The sequence below is a fragment of the Caenorhabditis elegans genome, chromosome II (genome assembly GCF_000002985.6).
Source record: "Caenorhabditis elegans chromosome II".
NCBI lineage: Eukaryota > Metazoa > Nematoda > Chromadorea > Rhabditida > Rhabditidae > Caenorhabditis > Caenorhabditis elegans.
Genome location: NC_003280.10, coordinates 2,075,792 through 2,099,225, shown reverse-complemented (window position 1 = coordinate 2,099,225; position 23,434 = coordinate 2,075,792). Strand labels below are relative to the sequence as shown.

General features: G+C 36.9%; 8 protein-coding genes and 1 pseudogene across 9 annotated transcripts; 6 read left to right on the top strand and 3 right to left on the bottom strand.

Moving 5' to 3' along the window:
• Positions 1-490: 490 nt before the first annotated feature.
• Positions 491-3,626, bottom strand: T16A1.2 (uncharacterized protein). The gene is made up of 5 exons (NM_001393015.1): positions 3,528-3,626; positions 3,446-3,478; positions 785-2,930; positions 617-740; positions 491-570 (listed from the first exon to the last, which is right to left on the bottom strand). Exons 1-4 carry the CDS (start codon positions 3,586-3,588, stop codon positions 617-619), a joined length of 2,364 nt encoding a protein of 787 aa, NP_001379863.1. The 5' UTR covers positions 3,589-3,626; the 3' UTR covers positions 491-570.
• A 1,723-nt stretch (positions 3,627-5,349) lies between these two features.
• On the top strand, positions 5,350-6,648 carry fbxb-37 (F-box associated domain-containing protein). Its single transcript, NM_061777.3, has 2 exons — positions 5,350-5,459; positions 5,508-6,648. The coding sequence occupies exons 1-2, from the start codon at positions 5,377-5,379 to the stop codon at positions 6,373-6,375; spliced, it is 951 nt and encodes a 316-aa protein (NP_494178.2). The 5' UTR covers positions 5,350-5,376; the 3' UTR covers positions 6,376-6,648.
• Positions 6,649-7,131: 483 nt separating this feature from the next.
• Positions 7,132-7,687, top strand: T16A1.10 (Transposase). The gene is made up of 2 exons (NM_001330944.4): positions 7,132-7,203; positions 7,255-7,687. The coding sequence occupies exons 1-2, from the start codon at positions 7,197-7,199 to the stop codon at positions 7,416-7,418; spliced, it is 171 nt and encodes a 56-aa protein (NP_001317777.1). The 5' UTR covers positions 7,132-7,196; the 3' UTR covers positions 7,419-7,687.
• A 902-nt stretch (positions 7,688-8,589) lies between these two features.
• Positions 8,590-13,977, top strand: trpl-5 (Ion_trans domain-containing protein). Its single transcript, NM_061776.5, has 12 exons — positions 8,590-8,751; positions 8,995-9,088; positions 9,142-9,241; positions 9,288-9,434; positions 10,161-10,401; positions 10,591-10,674; positions 10,720-10,896; positions 11,284-11,610; positions 12,076-12,154; positions 12,203-12,467; positions 12,515-12,586; positions 12,636-13,977. Exons 1-10 carry the CDS (start codon positions 8,608-8,610, stop codon positions 12,313-12,315), a joined length of 1,506 nt encoding a protein of 501 aa, NP_494177.4. The 5' UTR covers positions 8,590-8,607; the 3' UTR covers positions 12,316-12,467; positions 12,515-12,586; positions 12,636-13,977.
• Positions 13,978-14,012: 35 nt separating this feature from the next.
• On the bottom strand, positions 14,013-15,097 carry fbxc-49 (F-box C protein; the record flags this gene model as incomplete). Its single annotated transcript, NM_061775.2, has 3 exons — positions 14,013-14,619; positions 14,687-14,822; positions 14,868-15,097. The coding sequence occupies 3 exons, from the start codon at positions 15,095-15,097 to the stop codon at positions 14,335-14,337; spliced, it is 651 nt and encodes a 216-aa protein (NP_494176.1). The 3' UTR covers positions 14,013-14,334.
• Positions 15,098-15,399: 302 nt separating this feature from the next.
• On the top strand, positions 15,400-15,525 carry T16A1.5 (uncharacterized protein; the record flags this gene model as incomplete). The annotated part of the gene is made up of 1 exon (NM_001381342.1): positions 15,400-15,525. One exon carries the CDS (start codon positions 15,400-15,402, stop codon positions 15,523-15,525), a length of 126 nt encoding a protein of 41 aa, NP_001367736.1.
• A 1,624-nt stretch (positions 15,526-17,149) lies between these two features.
• On the bottom strand, positions 17,150-17,669 carry T16A1.4 (uncharacterized protein; the record flags this gene model as incomplete). The annotated part of the gene is made up of 2 exons (NM_061773.2): positions 17,150-17,539; positions 17,586-17,669. 2 exons carry the CDS (start codon positions 17,667-17,669, stop codon positions 17,210-17,212), a joined length of 414 nt encoding a protein of 137 aa, NP_494174.1. The 3' UTR covers positions 17,150-17,209.
• Positions 17,670-18,700: 1,031 nt separating this feature from the next.
• F07E5.9 (SPK domain-containing protein) lies at positions 18,701-23,013 on the top strand. The gene is made up of 11 exons (NM_061772.4): positions 18,701-18,781; positions 18,924-19,108; positions 19,794-19,843; positions 19,948-20,025; positions 20,073-20,207; positions 20,250-20,385; positions 20,436-20,512; positions 20,577-20,662; positions 20,705-20,888; positions 22,365-22,673; positions 22,726-23,013. Exons 3-11 carry the CDS (start codon positions 19,820-19,822, stop codon positions 22,933-22,935), a joined length of 1,239 nt encoding a protein of 412 aa, NP_494173.1. The 5' UTR covers positions 18,701-18,781; positions 18,924-19,108; positions 19,794-19,819; the 3' UTR covers positions 22,936-23,013.
• On the top strand, positions 21,324-22,204 carry F07E5.10 (annotated as a pseudogene). The gene is given in 4 exon segments: positions 21,324-21,396; positions 21,408-21,601; positions 21,637-21,801; positions 21,810-22,204. Coding segments are annotated over 4 exon segments (827 nt in total).
• Positions 23,014-23,434: the final 421 nt, after the last annotated feature.

Here is a 23,434-nt window from a genome sequence, read left to right as displayed (position 1 = left end):
ATAGTAGGGGTTCATATATCACCCTCTTCAGGATTTCTAGATACCTCAGCAATCTTTAATGGAATAGGAGCTGTAGCCAAAAAAAGTGAAAATTCCAGGAATTTCAGAGAGCTCAGAAATTATTCAAGGAATAGAATCATGAGTCAAAACAGTCATGCCCAGGAATCCCGAAAACTCTTTCAACTCACTTTTTCGCGAAATAATTGTATTAAATATTCGGAATAATTATTCATTATTCTTTCCAGTTAGGCACATATTCCAAATCTATGGTACCGTCTAAAGATGTATGTGCCAAGACAAAAAATAATTAAAAAAGCAGGATCTGGCTTCGGAAAAATCGCCTTCAGATGATCAAATGAGGTACCATCACCTGCCGGATCTTTATTGCTACTTTGACTTTGAAATGAAAATATTGAACTTTTAAAGTGGAAAGATTCAGCTAGAATGTCATCAAAGCACGATCATCGTATTTAGAATCTCAATTACAAAGTTTATTTACCACAGAAAAGTTAACTTTTTGTTAGGACTCTTTTATATTTAATAGGCGGTCTTCTTCAGCAATCAAGGGCTCTGAAAACTGAAATCATTAGCACATTAATTGGTAAGAACTACTCACTTAATCAAATTTATTATAATACCGCCGTTTCAAAATATGAAACAAACAGTCTTCCTCACAATAGCACCAAATCGCAGCAATCAATAGGTTTCCAGCGGCATAAGCGATGAGGAAGATGGTCATTCTGAACGTAAAAAAAATAATTGCAAATGAAATGGTTATACTTACTCGTAATAAATAGTGGATACAACTTTTGGACCGTGATATGTAGACTTGATTGGTTCTGGTTGCACTTCGATTGTCTCGTTCTTGAGCACTTTCTCAATTTGTCTCATGACTCTTGGCATTGCGAGAAGGGAGGACTTGTAGACGGAGAATTTAAGATCCAGTTTTGACAGTGCAAACGCCGCTTCTTCAAATTCTACCTTGACTGTTTTGTTTACTGAATAGATATCATCCCACCATGTAGCTCGAATCAATCGATTCTCTAACTGTAGATTTATGTCTTCGAAACTAGCCAATTTTGCGAGCCAATCCCCAAATTGATGAAACTTGAGTTTTTTCGGGTCAACGATTTGATCCGCCCACGTATCGACCTTGTAAAAAAATGTAGCGATTTCGAGAACTGTGTGTCTGAAGTTTCCAAATAAAGACTTCAAGAGTGGTGTGTATTTGTTGCTTTTTAAGTTTTCGATTATCTTCTGAATCATCATACCTTTCTCAATGAACTTCTCAAAATCATCCTTGTGATCGAATGCTTTTTTGATAGAAACCAATGCTTTCACAGCCTCTCCAAACGTTTTCGAGTATTTGTCCAAATTTTTCAAGTGTCTCAGATCAGTTGTAGTCTGATTCTTGATTTCTTTCAAAAGCAATCGTACATTTTTAACAATACCCGATGTCGTTTCTACTACAGTTGAAACTTCATCAAAACGGTCTTCAACAGTATCATAGATGGTGGTTCCAACGGTCTCATAGACTGTTCCGGACATTTCAACTATTAGCTTTGCGGCTGAATCCACACTTTCCATACTGAAATTATTCTGACATTTCAGCCAAGATAGGAGACTTTTTCCTTTGGTACCCGATACAATTTCAGGGATGGCATTTTGATACTTCATCATTTCAGTAATTTCTTTCTTCATATCACCGCTTTTCAATATTTCGAAATGATGTCGTAGGCTCATAATCAAACCAGAAATCTTTTTGAAGTCGCTTGAGTTATTGTCAGAAATATCATCGATTTTGTCCAAAATCCCATTTTTATTATTTATAACCTGCACTATATATCCAATCAAATGAAGCTTTTGTGGCAAAAGTGAGTTATATTTAAGATTTGGGATATCTGAATTGACATCTTTAACCAACCCACATGCTTCCGTAGTTTTGTTGATAAACGATTCAATACCTGAGACATTTACAAAGTTGCTGAGCCAATATGAAATACTTGCAATGCGATGCATAAATAAATAATGCTCCTGTTTATTGAGACTCATCCATTTGTCGTCAATGCACCGAAACTCTTCTTTCAACCGAATCAATTTCCGAACACTTCTGAGGTTATTGTTAGATCCAACTACATCCAGTAACCAAGTATCGACAGTATCCTTGAAAAGTAGTCTGAGATCTTTGAATCCATCCAAGAAGCCGAACGTTGCTTGACGAGGCGGTAGAGAACGCGAAAAGTGAGAATTCAGCACACTGATTATTGCATTGATTTCGGGAGTTGCTACAGAAGACAACCTTGACAAGATTTTGACGTTACTCCGAAAATGATCATCTAAATTTTGAGAAGCATGTATTTCGACTGCTGTTACGATATATTCGGAAATCTCGGCCAACTTATAGAATGGTTTCACATTCTCCATAGTTGCAATAGCAGTTTTCAGAGTATTTATGGTGGGCGCCTCTGTAAGTGCGGATGCCAATTTCTTCAATTTGGTTTTAATGTCATCTAGCGATGAAGTTTCATCCCTTATTGATTCGACCAAATCCATTGGATCATTACCCTTGAACCATTCAATATTCCAGTTAGAAATATCAGACACATCGTTCCATCTGATTTGTTCAGAGTGTATACTCAAATTGCCAATGCTGTTCCATATCAATTGAATCGTATTCCAATAAACGAAATACAAGTCATCATACGAAAAATCCAACTCCTGTTTCGTGTCTTTGTATTGTTTAATAAATGCATCCGCTTTCGATTTGTTATACTTTTCCACAGCCCCAAGGTTACCAGTCTCAATATTCAGAAGTTCGGCAATCAAATCATCCTCGTCGACATGGCCAGATGTAAGATTGTTAAACAGAGTAATGCTGGAGAACAGACGAGCGGCTCGGGAAAGTTTTTCAGTTGTGAAGTCAAGCTTGGCTGAAAAATTATTATGTAACATCAGATGTTATTGGCTACTACATAGTTTGATTCACAGTACAATGATTAGGCCTGAGGAACGAGTCGCGCGGGTTAAGCCGTTGAAAAAAAAAATTTTAATCTTGCCAACTCATTATCCACGCAGGAAAAATTCATTCCCGAAGTTTCTTTGTATAAATCATCTGCACCGCCCATGCTTAATATAAGAGTATTCTGGGCCTGCCTAGATACCTCGCATGCCTACACTTATTAGCTCACCTAGCATATTGTCCCCGGGATGCTCTCAACCGTAAAAAATGGTACGCAAATCCGCTCTAATTCAAATTTGCTAGGAGTTCAGGGATTCACTTGAAGGACTTATAACTGTGCCCCGATTGCAAAATTTGCAGTTTGCGCACAACTTTTAAGGCGGGATATATCTCTTCAAATTGTGTCCTCTTCACAAGCTCGCTGAGCATTTGGTCCTAGTTTTTTTTTCCACAAAAAATCTGAATTTCTGGAATTCCACAACTTACATTTTTCCGGAATAGCATGATCCATAGGTGTAACTGAAATGATTTTAGGTTTGATAAAGTTTTCCTGAAAAATTAAGCTTACCTGTATAGAAATTGCATAGCAACAGAATACGAAGACACGTGTCAAATCTCATATTTACCATGGGCGGTGCAGATGATAAATGTAGAAACTTCGGGAATGAATTTTTACTGCGTGGATGATGAGTTGGTTAGATTAAAATAAATTAAATAAATAAATGTTTTTTAAGGTTTCACGTCAAATGTTTATTTAATATTTATTTCATTTTTTTTTTCGTGTGAAAAAAATCGATAAAAATTAAATAATTTTTTGTACTGTTTTGCAGGACGGTAAGGATTTTTTTTGAAAGTAAGCAGCCGACATCTGCAAAGGCCCGCGCTGGCGTGCGTCTGTAACTTGGTTTTATGTCCAGGTCTGTTAGAATTCCGCAGCCGACAGCTATTCAGTATTTTTCTCATATTTGAGCTGTTTTTTAAGTTCTGTCCATATTTTCCTAACCAAATTTTTGTTAAATATTATGATGGGACATCCTGAAACCACGTTAGCAAGCGCGCTCTAATAATTATTCGGATTTGAGGAGAGCCTAGACCAAGATGGTTAAGGTCAACAGCCTGTGCACTCCCCAGGGACCTTGTTGTAATATTTGCCATCTGTCGGTGTCGGGGTCACTCCCTTCCACCTCTTTCTCCCCTCATTACTTCTCCAAGACGGCCTACTGAATGGCTGTCCCTATTTTTATTGATTTTATGCTAAATTTCTTCAGCGGTTCTTCAAAATAAGTGGTAAGTTTTTTTTTCAAATTTTAGTTTATGTTATACAAGTGTAAAATTTCAGAAAGTTTCACCATTTGTCAACAAAAGTCACCATATCTGTTCCTGAAGAAGAATGTTACGGCTCGACGAATCGAACAAGTTTTAATGGTGAAGACATCGAAGAAGTACTGGAAGCCATACTCAAATCGGGAATGAAGCTCAAAATGGAAAAATCCAATTTTGGACACGCAAAGATCAAGTTCCTAGGATACATTGTCTTGGAAGAAGGCATACAGACAGATCCGAAAACTATTAAAGCTATTGCCAAGTTTCCTCAACCGGAGAATGTAACGGATGTACGAAAATTCATTGGCTTTGCTTTATATTAACGACGATTCATCAAAAAATTTGTTGTTCCACACCTCAAGCGGATTTTACAATAGTTTTTTTTAAACTAATAAAGCATTTTTAAATTAAAATAAACCACGATTCAGAAATCTTTCTTGTTTGTATAGTGCATTACAAAACACAAAAAGTGTCGGCCGGTTGTGGTTTGGTCCAAAAGTGTGATTTAAAGTCACCAAAAAATATGCTGCAGATTTTCAGTGCTTTTCAAAGTAAATTGAAGAAGCTCCAGGAGCACGGAGTAAACCTTAAATCATCCCAAAATAGTATCAGAGCCGAACTATGACTAGAACGGTGTATATTCAAAAACATCAACTTGTGAACATAACATTCAAGGCCAACAGACACACAAAGAAAGTTACAACTTTGAGTGGGCCGCAACATTTGGTTCGATGTTCAAAATTTTAGTTTTTGAGGTAGCGAAAATAATTTTTTTTTTGGATACATTAACCCAGCAACAATTAGACAGTAATTTTTTTCAATATGATCCAACTTCTTTGCATTTATCGTCTGCCTCCAAGTATATTAATTGAAATGCTTTCAGCAATTCTACCAAATCGAATTATTTGCCTTTTTTAATTTGCATTCGATTTTCTGCAGTTCTGCTGACCTTTTCCAGCTTTAATAATCCCATGAGATCGTATTTCTTTCTTCCCACTTGTTCAACAAAAGAATGTGACCTCTTCCAGCTCTAATCGCCATCTGCTCACTCGACAGGACCTTTTATATCTCATTCTCCCCATTATTCACCCAACATGGATGCCGTCTCTTTTCCAATCCTCCGTCTACCACAATCTGCACTCAAAAATGCTCTGCGACAAATGTGCCTAATGGAACAGTGAGTTTTTATTTGTATGGTTAATGTTAAACTGTTTCCAATTTTCAGTCTATTCCTATCAGTTCTCTCGACAAAAGCAAAGCAACATATTACAATGTTCAACGAAGTTCAACAGGATGTTTCATTAATCGTGAGGTCGTCAGAGTTTATTTTCACCCTTCAGTCTAAAAAAAATTATTATGATCTTCATATTAATTTTAAACTGTCGAATGTGAAAATCAGCAAACTATTTTTTCCTGGACACGTATTCACCACTATATCTGTACCTGAATTTACCGCGAAACAGTGGATCGACCATATTGGAAGTGTATTCTTGAAGAACGCAAGTTTGGCATTGTTAGTTCAAAATCCAGAAAAAAGAATGTTAGAAGAACGTTATGAATACATTGAAGAATTTCGAATTGTTAATTTGGAAATTCACTCTGCTGAGATTCAAGATATTCCGCTTTATGAAATGTTTCCGTTACTGAAGTGTTTGAGTTTTGTGAACGTTCCAAAAAGTAAATCGATTCTCATTCAGAATCTGGAAGAATTACAATTTAACGTTTCAAAAGTTACACTTAACGAGATAGTACTTGTCAACTGTTCCACAATTACCATAGACAATCAAGTAATTTCCGACAAGAACTTGAATCTTTTCATAAAGCATTGGATTAAAGGATCCAACTGCCAACTCAAATCGTTTGAGTACCACATTCGGCCAACCGAAAGACTGCGATTTGTGGAAGTTTCACTTTTTGAAGGTATCGGTTACATGGAAAAAGAAGAGGATGATCACTGGAAACGATTCGAAATCAAGAGAAACGACGGAACAAAAGCGACTGTCTTATTATCAAAAACCGATTACATTTCGTTTGTCATGTGTGTCTCGCCGGTGGTTTTAACAGACTTGCCGGCTTTTAAGATATATCAGTAGAAAATTCAATAAAAACTCAAATCTCATTAATTTCTTTTCTGAAATGCCTAGTTAATTGAGCAGTCAAAATTTAAGTATATCCCCAGTTGATCCAGTTGATGCTCCACTGTTGTCTCTTTTTTTCAAATCAAAAACTTCTGACATTATAAATCTCCATATATGTACGTTTTTAATATTTGTTTTCCTTCATTTATAAATTTTCTGTAATGATCTGTAATGCCAAGTGGATGATGAGTTGGTAATATTAAAATAAATTAAAATGAATAAATGTTTTTTAAAGGTTTCATGTGAAGTGTTTATTTTTATTTATTTAAAATGTTTTTGTGAAAAATAGATAAAAATTAAATATAATTTTGTACTGTATTCCAGGACGGTTAGGATTTTCTAAAGTAAGCAGCCGACATCTGCGAAGGCCCGCGCTGGCATGCGCACTAAGCTTGATTTTATTTCCATGGTTTTTCCCACAGATTCTCTTTTTTTTTGCAAATTCTCATTTTTGAGCTTCTTTTAATTCTTTCTGTATTTTCAAAACCAGATTTTTGTTATGATGGGACATCCTGACTCCACGTACGCACGCACAGAAACGCGACGGCTAGCAAGCGCGCTCTAATAATTTTTTTGAGGAAAGCGGAGACCAAGATGGTTAAGGTAAATAGTCTGTGCACTCCCCAGGGACCTTGTTGTAATATTTGCCATCTGTTGTGGCGGGGTCACCCCCTCCCACCTCTTTCTCCCGTTCATTATTTCCCCAAGACGGCCTACTGAATGGCTGTCCCTTTTTTTATTGATTTTATGCTTAATTTCTTCAGAGGTTCTTCAAAATGAGTGGTAAGTTTTTTTTTCAAGTTTATTTTTTATTATACTAGTGTAAATTTTCAGAAATTTTCACCATTGAAGAAGTCCTGGAAGCCATACTCCAGTCAGGAATGAAGTTGAAATTGGAAAAGTCGAAGTTCGAACATACATCGTATCGAAAGATGGAATACAAACCGATCCTGAGAAAATTAAAGCTGTTTCGAAGTTTCCCCAACCGAAGAATGTGATGGATGTTTGTCTTTCTATCGACGATTCATCAAAAACTTTGTGGATCAACTACGATCTGAACTGACGAAGAAGGATGTTAACTACAAGACCAATCCTGGTGGCACCTGTTTTTGGGAAACCGTTCGTGATCGAAACAGACGATTTATGATTAGATTTTGGTGCTGTACTATCGCAAGCACAGGACGAAAATGGCAAAGATCTTCGCGTCGTGGCGTATCTCTTGTGGCGTAATATAAATTTTCTGTGGTGAATAAATTTTGTAATTGAGATTGTTTATATAATTGTTTTTTGATGAAATGCCAGATGAATCCTTCTACTATGAAATAACAATATTTTCATTGTACAGGAAATAACCACAATCAATTTGACTACATTTGTAGCTTGTCCGCGTCAGGAGATAAAAATCATTTCCGAATTTTTTTGGGCTTTTTTTTAGTGTGAAACGTTGCTTATTATAGTTCCCCGGCTCACAACTTTCGAATTTGAATAACTAAGTTGTAAGTTCAACTTGTAGATGTGTAGAGAAATTTTTTATCTTTCGAACAAGCCTAATTAGACATTTGTAGCTTGTCCGCGTCATGAGATAAAAATAATTTTCGAATTTTTTTGGGCCGAATTTTCAAAACTTCATTACTTTGCAGAAACTTGACCGGGGCAGCTAAATTTTTTGGAGAGATCATAACTAAAACTCTTCTATCGGAATATCAACATGAGAACCCCAAATCTACCGGCTTCTTCAAAGACTTCTCTCGTGAGAAGAAACCGATAACAAACATAAAATTCCAAATTCTATATTACGGGAAAATCGAAGAGAGCCCTTCTTCATAGGATTGTTCAGAATTGATCTACTCAGTCTAATCCTATCAGCTCTCTTGAACAGAATGTTTCATCATTTCTGATTGGAGTTCCTCTCTCATAAACCAAAGCACAAAGTGTTAGAAATTATCGTGCTGATAAGAAAACCGTTTGTTGAAGTTTTTGTCCTTATCAAGTGTGCATTGTTTCACAACACTTTATAAACTTGCTATAGTTAAACATTTGCTGATAATTTCAGAAAATTCCTGCTGCTAATTTCGTAATAGATGTGTGTCTCTGTTGTAGATGCTTCCTGAGGAACTTGCTCACTTTATTAATGCTTAAAAAGAGCACATCAATTTTTTATTTTAGTTGCTTCGATGCTCTGTGGACATGTCAGGCTCTAGAAGCTCCAGTTTTCAACAACAATCCGCGTCGCAAGCCTTGCTATCTTCGGAAACTACTAAAATAACTATTGAAGCGGATGCTAAGAATAGGGAGACTATTCGTAAGTTGTTGGAAGCGTACGAACAAGAGGTGGGCTATTTTTTCGAAATTTATTTTTTAGAATTAAAAAAATAAAAAATTGCTAAAATTTGTCCAAATTATTTCTAGAAACCATTCTAGAAAAATCTGGAACCTAACAGAAGTTTTCAGAATTATCTCGGAATTTTCAAGCATTTCCCATAGTTTTGGAACATGATAGTGTTTTTGAAAAAATCCCAATAAGGACTATAAAGTTACTGAAATGTTCTAGAACACCCTAGAAATTTTTTTCAGCACAACGTATTCAAGGCGCATGGAATAAAAGGAGCTGACAGAATTTTTAATGAAATTGAGAATATTCTACTTCTGGATCTCAATATCAAAATTGGTAATTTTTGTATTTGATCTTGATAACTTAAACTATATAACTAAAGTCTTCAGTAACCATATATAACAACGACAAAAACTCTGCTGCAATGATTATCGCAGCATTCTTCGGCCGAAGGTTCGCGCTAGATAACCAACCCGGAAATCCCACAAAGTGAGTGTACCTACGCCTGCCTACCTACCTATCACCTCATTTTCAGGTACGTAGAGAAAGATCTTCTGAGCGAATGCCATCATCCTTTGCACACAATAATGGTCATGTGCTATATAGCGCACGTTATGCAGAAGAAATTTTTGGGCAAGGATTCCGGATATGAAGATGGAGAAGTCTACGAGAAACTCAAAAAGTAAGGGATATAATTTGGCAAAGCGGCAAATTTCAAGTCTGCCGACTTGTCAGAAATTTTCATTTTTGGTGGTTTGCAGTTTTGCCGATTGGCAGGAAATGTTTAATTCCGGCAATTTGCGGGTTTTCCGATTTTCCGGAATTTTTCATTTTTGCAAGTTGCCGATTTGTCGATTTGCCGGAAATTTTGAATTCCGGCAATTTGCCCATTTGCCGATTTGCCGGAAACTTCAACTCCGACAACTTGCCGATTTGTCGCAATTTTCAACTCCGGCAACTTGCCGGTTTGCTGAAGTGCCGGAAGTTTTCAATTCCGGTAAATTGCCGGTTTGCCGATTTTCAGGAATTTTTCATTTTGGGCAATTTGCCGATTCGCCGATTTGCCGAAAATGTTCAATTCCGGCAACTTGCCGGTTTGCCAATTTTCTTAAAATTTTCAATTCCGGCAGTTTGCAAATTTGCCGATTTGCCGGAAATCTTTAATTCCGGCAAGTTTCCCGAAATTTTCAATTCCGGCAACTTGCCGATTTGCCGGAAATGTTCAATTCCGGCAACTTGCCGGTTTGCCAATTTTCTTTAAATTTTCAATTCCGGCAACTTGCCGGTCTGCCAATTTTCTTAAAATTTTCAAACTTTAAATTCCGGCAGTCTGTCAATTTGCCAGAAAAAATCGTTTGCCACCCACCCTTCAGATGTTCTAATTTTCTACTCACAACTAAACTTTCAGTGAACTCGAGGACATTGCCTGCAAAATTGTGAGCCATTTGAACAGCGGAGAAAGCGGAGCTGATCGAGTTGCAATAGTTCTGCAAGCGGATTATAAGTCTGAATTTGGAAAGGATACAAAAGGAAAAACTAATACAACTGAGAAATCAGAAGAGAAAGTTGGGCCATATCATGACTATCTAAACCGGAAGTTTGACCAAAGTCGGGAAATCATGGCGATCGCGTATAAGGCAAAAGCAAGGGTAAGAGTATTTTTTCTTTCTTGTGTCCCGACATTTTCCGGGCTCTGCCACTCAAGAGCGTTGCCAATAAAAATCCGCGCAGCCCTGAAATTGTCGGGCGCTTGAACACGGCTCAGTTTTTTGGAGTTCTGTAATTATTAGTTGAAATGATGTGCTGTTAAATTTGAAAATGTGTCAATCTTTTTACAGAAGTTCCTATCTCTCAGGCCATGCTTACACTTAATGGAGACTCGAAATAAGGCCGTGAAAACGATCAAACACACGCTGAATTGGGTAATAATTAAAGTTTCCAAAGAAATTTCGTTCAATTTTTTCCAGACATTTCGACTTGCTTATATACTCATGTTCGCCTATATGCTATGCCGTTATCCGTTTTACAGCAGTTACGACAGTACAAGTAGTCTTGGCTTCTGGGAAATGCTCCCTTTTCTGTTTGTTCCCGCGGTGCTCATAGCACAAGTGTCTATGACAATTATCAAGTCAATTGATCATTTGGTAAGCTCACAGACTTAGGCTTAGGTAAAGGCTTAGGCCTCAGCTTAGGTTCAGGCTCAAGCTTAGGCCTAGGCTCAAGATTAGGCTAAGGTTTAGGCTTAGACTTAGACTTAAGCTTAGCCTTAAGATTAGGATTAGTCTTAGCATTAGGCTTTTGCTTGGGTCTTGACTTAGGCTTAGGTTTATGCATAGGGAAGAGAGGAAAAAAATTCCAGAAATATCAAGAATTTAAAAAACGAGAAAAAAAAAACTAAAATTGCACAATCTCAAAGAAAGCCGAAAAACGTCCTGTGCTCAGAACAAAAAAAACGAATAGTCTGGCAAAAACCTCAAAAAAAGGAAACTTGCCCAAAAATTGCCCGAAAATACAAACATTGCCGATTTCAGATTTTTGACGATTTCAAACTGAAACACGGCTCCAATCCATTTGGCTTCTACTTTTCCAGTGTTCAACGCTACGTTCGTTTGAAGAAGCTCGCGTTTTGGAGAGTTTGTTTAGTAGTTCCACTTCTCAGTTTAGAGGCAATTCGCTTCGTGGTTTTTGCGGGTCTTCCCAGCAAGCCCAGGAACTTTTGGTCGGGAGGATGGGTGATTTTGCCTCTTATGCTGGAACTTTTATACTGCTCTCTGTTCACTATTGCGACGATCTCAAGTCTTCGATTCTTCCATTCAATTCAGTCTATTGGGTTTTTTGTGCACATTTTCAAGAAAATGGTGAGCAATTTTTAATATTTTATTGGTTGGTTAGACGCGAAATTGTCCCAAAAGACTTTTTTAACTTATCAAAATTTTTAATTTAGTTAAAAGGCTTCCATGTAGGCGCCAAAATGCCTGCCAGCCTTGCGGCAACCTCCGCCTACCTCGCGCCGCAAGCTGCATCGTATAGTGTGACGCGGAACCCAGAAACTGTCGGGCGCTGCCAAGAATTACAATTTCGCACTATGCGGTGGCGATAAAGCAGGCGTCAGGCAGGCAGGTTTGGAGCAGGCGTCAGGACCTGAAACCTCGCCTGCCTCCATGGAAGCCCTAGTTTTCAAGACAATGAATTATGAAAGTTAGTTTTTTGAGTCAAACTTGAGTTACTCCACCTGTGAATATTGAATAGACGGTGTGCTTATTAGCCTCGCTGGCAGGCATACCCAGAAAACATGCCTACCTATCTGTAAACCTAAATTTCAGATGAAAACTGTTGGAATGTTCATATTGATATTCTGTACGTTTTGGTTCGTCCTAGCAGTGACTCACGTCAGCCTCTCCAGTAAGTTAACGGCTCCGAATGCAGACTGAAAATCCTAAACTCTTCCAGGAACTCTCCTAGTACATAACAGCACATTCATCTACACACTTAGTCTACCTGGAAAGTTTGAAATATTCGGAGAAGTACAAGATGAAGATCGCATCGGGATACTGTCCAACTGAAGCCATTTTACCAAAACTTTTTGGGATTTTTTCGAGATGGAATATGCGGAAGCCAGTTGCCTATTTCGCAGTACAATTATGCCGTTTTTGGTTTTTACCTACATTTTTGTTTCGGGGATTCTACTGATTAACTTGCTAACTGCGCAGTTAACGTGAATTTTTTTCTGGAAACTTGAAATAAAATTCTATCCAATTACAGAAAAGAATACGAAAAACAATCGGAGAACAGTCTTTACTACAAAGGATACCTTAAATATGAACTTGAGGCAAAGTAAGTGGATCTGCTGTAACCTAACAAAAAGTACTGTGAATATTTTCAGAATTGAATCAAAACTCTACCTGCCTCCTCCGCTGTCACTTATTTATATACTTCTAAGATGTTCAACATGTATGGTCCTACTGATCATGTGGGGCATACAAAAATGGCTCAAAAAAGATGCCGGACGAGTTACACAGTTCTCAGAGTACATATGGAAAAACATTATCGAAAAAATGGAGGGACATCCGTGGGGAGTTGTCAGAAAACATACACCTTCGAAACGAAAAGATCAGAATGATCCCAATGCTCAGAATGCACAAAATGGCAAAAACGATCCAAATGCCCAAAATGCACAAAGTGATCCGAATGCCCATAATGCTCAGAATGTCCAAAATGCTCCAAATGTCCAAAATGCTTCAAATGTCCAGAATTCACAAAATGGCCAAAATGACAAAAACGATCCAAATGCCCAGAATTCACAAAATGGGCAAAATAGGCAAAATGATCCAAATGTCCAGAATTCCCAGAATGCACAAAACGGCCAATATGCCCAAAATTCAAAAAATGGCCAAAATGATCCAAATGCCAAGAATGCACAAAATGGCCAAAATGATCCAAATGCTCCAAATGCCCAAAATAGCAAAGATGATGCAAATGCTCAAAATGCACAAAATGACCAAAATGCTCCAAACGATGCAAATGGCCAGAATGTACAAATTGACAGAAATGATTCAAATGCCCAAAATGGCCAAAATGCTCCAAATGACCAAAATGCTCAAAATGATCCAAATGCTCAAAATGCTCCAAATGTCCAGAATTCTCAAAATACTAGAAATGCTCAAAATTCTCAGAATGCCCAGAATGCCCGAAATGCTCCAAATGCTCAGATTGCACAAAATGATCCTAATGCTCCAAATGCTCAGATTGCACAAAATGCTCCAAATGCTCAAAATGATATAAATGCTCCAAATGTCCAAAATGCTCAAAAAGCTCCAAATGCTCAAAATGCACAAGAGCAACAAGAGGCACAGGCCAAGGAACTTGAAAAGGAAATTGGGCAGTTTTTATGCAAGAGGTCATTTGGCGTCCTGGAAGGACTGATGGATCTTGTCGGCGGTTTCGAGAAGCACACACTCGATGTGAGCACGCTGAAAACAATAAAAGAGAAAACCAATCAGTATTGTGATAGAGTAATTGATGAGGAGAATGCCAGAGAATGCCTTAATTTAGCAGTCAAATTTTAAGTTTTATTTTATTCAATCCAATATATATATATATATATATCCCCAGTTGAACCAGTTGATGCATCTGTTTTTAAATCAAAAACTGCTGACAATTTAAATCTACGTACATGTATGTTTTTACTATTTGCTCTCCCTCATTTATAAATTATCTGTAATGATCTGTAATGTAAGTACCCATTAGATAAAACACTGTCAATAATACAAGATTCATTTCAATCGTCTTAAAAATAGTCCATAAAAAGTTCAAATAAGTCTTTTTCAACTCTATTAAATATCTCAATAGAAATTTTAATAAAGTGTCCATCATTCTCGGCTCTAGCTTGGAAACCAATTGAACCATCATACCAAAATTCGATCAGATTTGGGAATCCATTTACCTCTTCCTCAATGTCACTATCGACTTCTTCTTCATCATAGTAATACACCATCTCGTGACCTTCTGCGAGAAGGCTTAGCAGCTTGTATAAATTTTTGACCATATCAGCATCATCTGTGCGGAAGCAACGGCTTGGTACTTCAAAGTCTTGCTTGCTCAATGTGTCGATAAGGCCGAGAATTCAGTGATAAAGCTTCGTTGAGGGAAATTCCGTCCAACGGAATACTCCGAGGATCGATCAATTGGTGGAGCTGCATCGACCAATTGAAGATCATTTTCATCTTGAATCTCTGGAAGCACTGGGGAAGACGCTCAAGAAGGTCGAGAATCTGGCCTTCTCCTTCAATCTTCAGCCATTTAACATTGATCAACTGGCGTCTGCCTTCCAGTTGCCGGATAGCCAGAGTTTTCGGGTCCTCGTCGAACTGAAAACGTATTCATTAAAAAACCCCATTAACTTGAATAATAAGTAAAACTAATAAAGTATCTTACCTTATTCTCGGTGCCAAGCTTATATTCCACATTATTTATAGAAATTGAATTGCGGTCCAATACAAGGTCATCAATAATGAGTGTCTGAGATTTTCCGAGATTTTCGAGTGAAGGATTCCTAGCTACAAGTTGAAATCTGAAAATTCCGTGTCAATTTGGTTATAGAAGCTGATGGTCTTACCTGATATTTGGATCCAAGTATTTAATTGTAGAAACTAAAGCTGGATACGTGAGTGGTCTGGAAGCCATCGTGGAATTCGCGAGAGTTAAGAAGAAAATCACTTTTAAAGTGACGGCAAAAGTAGGAATAAATTTATTTTCGATTTGTGATGATTTGGCAAAAGTGCCAACGTGGAAAAAAACCAGTAGAAAACAAAGCTTCACGTCGAAAAAAAAATTCATTTCCAACATTTTCCAATTGCAAAACTATTATTATTCTTCTCAATTATTTATAGTAAAGTGACAAAGAAACAGGTAATTTAAAGAGATTTTTCTGACTTTGTTCTAGAGCTATCCAAAATTGATAAACTAACAAAATATAGCCCTTGAAATTTTGCACATTTTGTTTGCTGAAAACTCTTTGCTGTTACTAAACACATATCCTTTTTTAGGGGCAAGTGAACTAGCCGAAGCGCTGAAAACAACGTGAGCATAGGGATACGTCGACAAGAATTGGCTTATTGGAATTATTGGCTCTGTTCAATCGAGAATCCATGTGCAATTCGGAGGAAGCTGCTGATAACTATTGTTTTTCACATAAATTATTTGAATTTGGGGGGTGGGGACGGGTGAAGCTGGGGGTGTATATTTTAATTGGTTTAAAAAAAGAAGTTAGCTAATTTGGTGAAATTCAGAAAACGTTGTCATAAGTTGTTGAAAAAGGTTCTGGAACTTTGGCAAAAAATGTTGAAAATTGCCAAAAGTCAACGATCTTTATATGTATGAAAAAAAACGAAGAAAATCAATATTTTCTCTCAAAAATGGCGTAATGAATTTCAGGAGAAATTTCGTAAAGATGACGTTTATTCATCTATTTTTATCTACTTTTCCAATAAACAATTTCGATTTGGTTCAGTAATTGTTATTTTTTTCAATGTAGACCAAGGGTGGGCGGCAATTGCCGTTCGGCAAATTGATTTTTCGACAAATTCGGCAAATCGGCAAATTGCCGGTTTGCCGATTTGCCGGAAATTTTAATTATAGGCTAATTGCCGGTTTGCCGATTTGCCGAAAATTTTCAATTCCGGCATTTTGACGGTTTGCCGATTTTCCGGCAATTTTAATTATAGACAAATTGCCGATTTGCCGTTTGCCGGATATCAGATTTGCCGGAAACGTCTAGAGGGATTTTTTTCAAGACGGAAACACTTAAAAATGTGTCATTTTGAATTTGTTTCCGTTTTTTCTAGATATTTTCATAGAATTTGCTTTATTTCAATATAGATGTAGGAAAATTTATAGGATTTGTTTAATTTTGCCATTTGAAATTGAAATTCTGGAATTTTCAAAAAAATAAGTGCAAAACTACAAATTGCCGAAAATATAAATTCCGGAAATTTGCCGATTCGCCGGGAAAAATCGTTTGCCGCCCACCCCTGATGGATGCAGACGTTTAAAACTTGGGTGGAAAATTTGTCTCATGCTTCAAAAAAATGTGTCCAAAGTCTGGAATAAGCTTAAAATTGTAAAATGTATCCGAATTTGGACTACTTTATCTACGTAAAAGACGAGCAAAAAGAGTTGTCAAACTTTCTGTGATGCACCATGTTTTGATGCTTCTGGTCGCCATTAGTTTTAGTTTTCCAAAAAAACCTTTAACCATCAAATTGTTGTTCAACTCTTTTTTTATAATTTTGTTTATAAGAGGTGATATGATGTCCTGGAAGGGCTGATGGAACTTGTCGGCGGTTTTGAGCAAGACACTCAATGAGAGCACGCTTAAACCATCAGTATTGCCGTTCGGCAAATTTTTGTCGACAAATTCGGCAAATTGGCAATTTTCCGGTTTGCCGAATTGCCGGATATCAGTTTGCAGGAAATTTTTAGAGGGATTTTTCTTATATAAAACTGTGCCGTTTTAAAATTTGTTTCTCGTTTTTTAGGTACTTTCATCGAATTTTCATATTTTTCAAAATAGATGTACGATCGGCAATTGTTGCAATTTGTAGATTTACCGATTTGCCGGAAATTTTCAATTCCGGCAAAATTGCCAATTTTCCAATTTGGCGGAAACAAATCGTTTGCCGCGCATCCCTGTGGTAAATAAGGTACTTGAGCTATTCAATTCCAGCAGTCAATATATCGATTTTTTTTTGTTTTTTTTCAATTAAAGTGATAGTAGTTTAACTAGATTTTATAATCAAAGTTAAATGAACGAGCTAAATTTTCTTTGTCGCCAGCATAGTTGGAGACCAAAATTGTTTTTTTTTTCTCGAGAAAACGAAAAAAAAGAAAAGAATCGGGTTCCCAATGTTCAATATATTTATTCCCGAAAATACAAATTTTTTTTAAATTTAAACAGCTTCAAGGCGTAGGCATGTTCGGGATATTTTCTTCTGAAGTTACTCCTGTAATAAAGTGATGCTTCAGCTTGGTGTGCAGTTCAATAGACCCACCGTCAGATCCAGCATGTTCGACTTCAATACTACCAGTTGAATCTTTTGGGTCAACTCCGGCAGCTACTGACAAGTCAACACAAAGGGGTCTGTTGATCTCGTCCTCCACTTCTACTGTCTCGAATTCCTGAATACAAGGCAGCTCTAGTTTCGTAGCAACTGTGGCTGACACTTTTGGAATTACGCCTTTAAGTCCACCAGATTCCTCGGATGACGATGAACCACCATCCAAATTTTTCTAAAAAAATAAAATCATGTAATAAAAAATAAGGGGTAAAACTTACAAGAACAGCAGGAAGATACATATAGTTGCATCCAATAGTTGCAGTCCAAGATAAAAAAACAAGATGGTAGACAATGAAATTCATGTTCACTCAATATCCCCTTGGTACTGGCACCTCATTTTATATGGAGCATTGACAAAAGAGGTATCCAATAAAAACATGTTATTCTGAATTTTCAGGCATTCCTTTTGAATTTGTTGTATTGTATGTTACACCAGGAACTTTTTTTGAAGCTTATCAAAACATAGATGAGTTGTTGCCAATATACAAACCAGGGGTGGGCGGCAATTGCAGTTCGGCACATTTTTTTAATCGACAAATTCGGCAAATCGGCGAATTGCTGGTTTGCCGACATGCCAGAACTTTTCAATTCCGGATATTTGCCGCTTTTTTTCGAAAATTTTAATCTTTGGCAAATTTCATAGGTATTTTTTAAAGACAAAAACATAAAACATAAAACTGTGCCTTTTGACATTTTTTCCCGTTCGTTAGATTCTTTAGATATTTTTATTGAAAATTCACAGGATTCGTACAATTCTGCCGATTAAAACTGAAATTGTGAAATTTCCAAAAAAAAATGTGCAAAACCGCAATTTGCCGAAAATGTTCGTCTACGCCGGTTTTTTCCGGCAAACTCGGCAGATCGCCAATTTGCCGGTTTGCCGATTTGTCGGAAAAATTCGTTTGTCTCCCTGATCTGAACAGTGAAGGAATTTTAAAATCTTGAGAACAAGAGGTCCTGTTAGTATTACTGATTGTTTTTCGGTTTTCCGGCAAACTCGGCAGATCGTCAATTTGCCAGTTTGCCGATTTGCCAAAAATTTCAATTCCGGCAGTTTGCCGATTTGCTGATTTGCCGGAAAAATGTACTGATTAATTTTTTTAACTGGTTATTTTTCGGTTTTTTTGGCGTTTCGGGAATATAAGTTCCACATCTGTGTTTATCCCATATTTTGGTAGTTTATCTCATATTATTTCATTAAAAAGTATGTCTCAAAAAAAATTGTTCCTCACAAAAATTATTCCTCGTCAGTCACGTTTTACACATTACCAAATGTATTGCTATGCTTAAATTTTCGCACTATAAAAACTCATTAGTGATAAGACTCGCATCATTTGCCCCAAAAGTTGCATTTATTTCACTCGCTTTTGCATAATCTTGTTGTTGATTTTATTTTCACAGTTGTTTTTTTAAGGTAACTAATCATTTTTTACAGTTTGTTTTATTATGTGGCGCTTTAAATAAATATCAGGTATTGTTGAAAAACTGTGTTATTTGAAATATAACAATTTTTATAAGGGACCTATTTTATGCTACCCAACTGTGAATAATTTCAGATTACAGTAGAAATACAATACGACAATGAAGTGCAAAAGAAGAAGTTGGAAACAAAATAATAACAGAAAAAACGGAATTCCCATGGAATTTGCAGAGCTTGTTTGATAAAGAATGGGAAGCCCATAGGAAATGGTTTGCAAAACTCAAAAATCGATGGAAATTGAAAAATGATTAGGACATTGTGGTAGTTGGTTTTTTTTTCGCTTAACTAAAAAAAAAAGGTTAATCGACGAAATCGCAACAAATTTCCCCGAAATAGTGTGCCTAAAAGATCCAGGCTAATATGAAAAGCCAAAAAGATTTCAAATAAATTCAGTACTAAATTTAGAAAAAATCTCGATAAAATATCAATTTTTAAATGTCTTCAAAAAATGAGATTACAGCCAGAGGTACTCATTTACAGCCTATGTCGAGTTACCAGTCAGCCGAAAAAAACAAAGCAACGAAGCTGTAATTTCAGGGTAATGAGGAACCCGAAATAGTGTGTACAAATAAGAGAGAAAAACGCGCTCTACCGAACGAACTCCAATTTTACCGGTTAGGAAATTTTCAACCCAAAAATTTCTTAATAGAAAAAATAGAGAATTTTCTCGCGGTCATTTTTCATATGCAACGCAAAACGCAGTCTTAGACCGTTTTCGAGATAGCAGCCAATATAGGTTTTCAGTTTTGTGCTATTGTTACGAAATAAGGAGAGTGTGCAAACGCGCTCCTCCGCAGTCACGAGACTATATGTTTCCCATCGAGACCCAAGAAACTGGTGATAAGAATCACTTCGTCCCAGTTGCCTGTTGCGGGTTTCTCAGGTTTTTCAGTCCTTCGAAATTTCTATTTCACTGCAGTTTTTAAGCCTCATTATCCATTTTCAGCGTAATCCAATTGGACATCAACTACCATGCAAACTAGAATAAAGATCTCTGTGAGTTAATTTCTTATTAACTAAGTTTGGAGAAGTTATACAAAAATTCAACAAAATAAAAGCAAAAATATGTAGTTTTGCTCGAAAAATTATATAATTTTAAGCCTGAACTCGCTGTTCCGAATGAAGAACTAGCTGAAATTCCAACTGAGAGATCTGAGGAATCTTTAGCTGATGATTATGTAAGTTTTTCTAAACTATTAATGCAGTCAAATTACTCGATTTTCAGCGTCAAGAAGAGGCGGAAAGTTTTTTGAAAGAAGTTGAACCTCTACATCTTGATCAGAATCTTTTGAACTTGACGGAAGCGCAACAGTGGGATATTGCTCAAGAACCTTTTCCTTCTACAAAAAGCGAAAAATCGGTAAGATATTCACTTAATGAAGTGAGAATTTGTATATTTTAGAACTCTACTGTCGATGAAGATGTTGATATTTCTGACAATAACTACGTTCCTTTGAACGGAACTAACATGGCCAATGCTGCCAACACCGATAATAATGGGTACAACCAGATCGGAGTTTTTGATCGCTCAGATAAAAGTTAGTTGAAATAGGAAAAAGTCAGCAGCGAAAACAAACACATTTTTCAGGAACCCACAATTATCTGCTCGTACAACTTCAGGAGTTGGTACTTGAGCTGCCAGACGGTAATGGTGATATAAATATGGTACGGTTTAAATCTTTTTTTTCCGAAACTGAGAAATGTTCTAATACAAGTATCTTGCGTTCAGATGGAAGAAACTGGGCAACCGCCTGCTGGAATGATTGCCGGGATTAAGCAGAGCATGTCACAATGCCAAATTTCGAATGGCGAAAGGTTTGACCAGTTCAGAATCTAAGCTAATGATTTTTTTTTCAGCTCTGGACTTTCTCCAATTCAGGATCCGGGAATTGCTGGAAATGTGATGGCGTCGCAAGCTGGGCTCAACACACGTGATTTAGGTCGGACTAAGACGCAGAACCGCCGTTCAAAGAAATCTCCAAATAACAAGATCCCAGCCATGCATAAGAGAAGACAGAAGTCGGCAAAACCGGCAGTTTCGGTGCGTTTTTTTTTTTTGAAAAAAACATTTCAAATCAGCATAGCGGATATGAGAATACGTTTTTCTTTAATTTAAGATGACATGTTTCTTCTAGATTTTCTTAAAATTGGAGTAGTCTCTGCGAGTTTTGTTAAATTTAAATGATAGAATACAGTCCCAATATACCGAATATAGTTGTAAAAACATGTATAAAATTTTTATAAAATTTTTATGATTTTTTTTATTTTGAAAAAAAAACTAGTTTAAAAAAAAGTTTTTTTTTTCAAAATTTAAAAAATCCTAAAAAACGTAGAAAAATTTTATAAATTTATTAGGCTGTCATGAAAGTCCTGTCCTAATTTTTTGTTTTGTCATTGTGGGCTGGAGATCAATTTTGGTGTTTACTCACTCCTAGTCATTGATGAGCAAAAAAAAGTCTTTGCAGTAATTAACCCATTTAAAACCCTACAGAGATGGTTCGATCGTTTCGAAAATAGCGACTTTTCTTTGATTGAAAAGGAAAGCTCAAAAGAGCACATGAGTTGGATTTGAATGCACCAAAAGCCAGTGTTGCATCGGATCCGTTTAAAATTACCCGTGAGCTTGCAAGCACGTTTGGGGTCTCTCATAACTCCATACCAGATATCATGAAATTGCTCGGCATGAGAAAAATTCTTGGTCGATTCGTGCCTCATTATGTGACACGTTCCAACCTTGGCTGCCGAGTTGATGTTTCATATAATCTCCTCACTCCCCACACGGTGACCGTTGGTTGGACCCGCTTATTACTAGAAACGGGAAGTGGCTGTTGTGCGCTAACCACCACATACAAGCCCAATGGATTGGAGAAGGACAAAGCCCACATGATGTTCCGAAACTCGGCCTTCACCCAAAAAAAAGTGTGCTCTTTGTTTGGTGGGAGTGGATGGCCCCCTCTACTGGGAGCTGTTACCTGATGGTGAAACTATTACCGGAGTGACCTACTCAAGACAACTATGGAATTTGAAGAAATCAGTCGATCGTTCAGCCTTACAGGATAAGAAAGTATATTCCCAACATTAGAACGCTGAACCACATGTTGTAAAACAAGTGGTGCAGCAAGTGGCAAAATATGGATGAGTGATTCTACTTCAACCACCGAATTCTCCTAACATTGCTCTAAGTGATTATTAACTTATCTCCGATCTGACTCGTGTCCTTCAAGGTAGAGCCTTCATAACAAGAGAAAATTTCAAAACGGAGATCAATCAATACTTTGAGTCCCTGCCCGCTGGATTCTACAGGCTGGGGATCCACAAGTTACCTCAACGCTGGTAGGACATTGTTGATCATGATGGAGCAGATAACTGATTTCTTGTTTGAGTTTGCTTCGAGAAATAAATTATTGAAAAATAGGACGGGACTTTCATGACAGCCTAATATTTACACTTATAATTGATATATATAGGGACTGTATTCTGTCATTTAGTGCAAAGTTTAATGTCCTTTTTTTTGCAGGTTGACGAAAAACATGAAAAGCAGAAAGAGAAAAATTGTGGTTACTCAAAAAAGCACTATTGGGACAAAAAAGAAGAAAAGCCACATTTAGAAACATTGGAGTACATCTTTTCTTTAGTGGAGCCGAACAATAAAAAAAGGTTTGAAGTTGTACGGAGGATGGTGTGGATGCTAAAGAAAAACACCGAACCAAAACCTGAAGACGATATTTCTCCCATACTGATTGATTGGATTGTAGCCATAATTAAAAAGATCAAGGGATACAAAAAGTTTGGCACAGTAGCAGAACTTCTTGAGGCTCTTGAGAAAGTAAGTTTGAAAAATCTCCACATTTCAAATGATTTTTCTGATCTTTTTCCAGGAGATGAACGGTGCTGTAACAAAATTTGAGCATACCAAAAAGAACCCCTCTCCTATCAAAGGAACATGCGGATCACAAAAAAATCGTACCACAATGGCGAGTGACCTCAAATCGCTCAGATATATGGTCTTTGGATTAATTCTCAATTTTCAAAATGAGTTCTGTTCTCAATTGCAGCAATTCAGTCTTAACTGTCTGAAACCGAAATAATTGGTAATCGCACCAAAAAAATCGCCAAAAAATCCACAAAAAAAACCAATTTTTCTTATTTTCTGTTTTTTTCCGCTTTCTCAATTGTCTGCCTTACTTTTTTGTCACCGCGTCAATGAATAAAGTATTTCACATCGATTTAACATTTTTCTGTATCGCAAGAAAACTGCAAACTTTTTTGGATATTTTCCAAAATGATAAAAATTAATGGTTTCAGAACCGCATGGGCTTCAACATCAATCCTGTCATTCAGGGGAGGGTGGCAAATTTTTTATCTGACAAAATCGGCAAATTGCTGGTTTGCTGATGTGCCGGAGTTAATTTTTTTATCTGACGGAAAAACATAAAATAATTAAGTGACAACTGAAAACTGGAGACTAGAAATAAAAAGGAAATTTGATATTAAGTCGAAACTTCACAGCTTTAGTGTTTTTTTTAAATTTAGCTTGGACCTTCTCCGATGCCCGCCGCTTTTTTCTGTAAAAATTACTAATCGTCT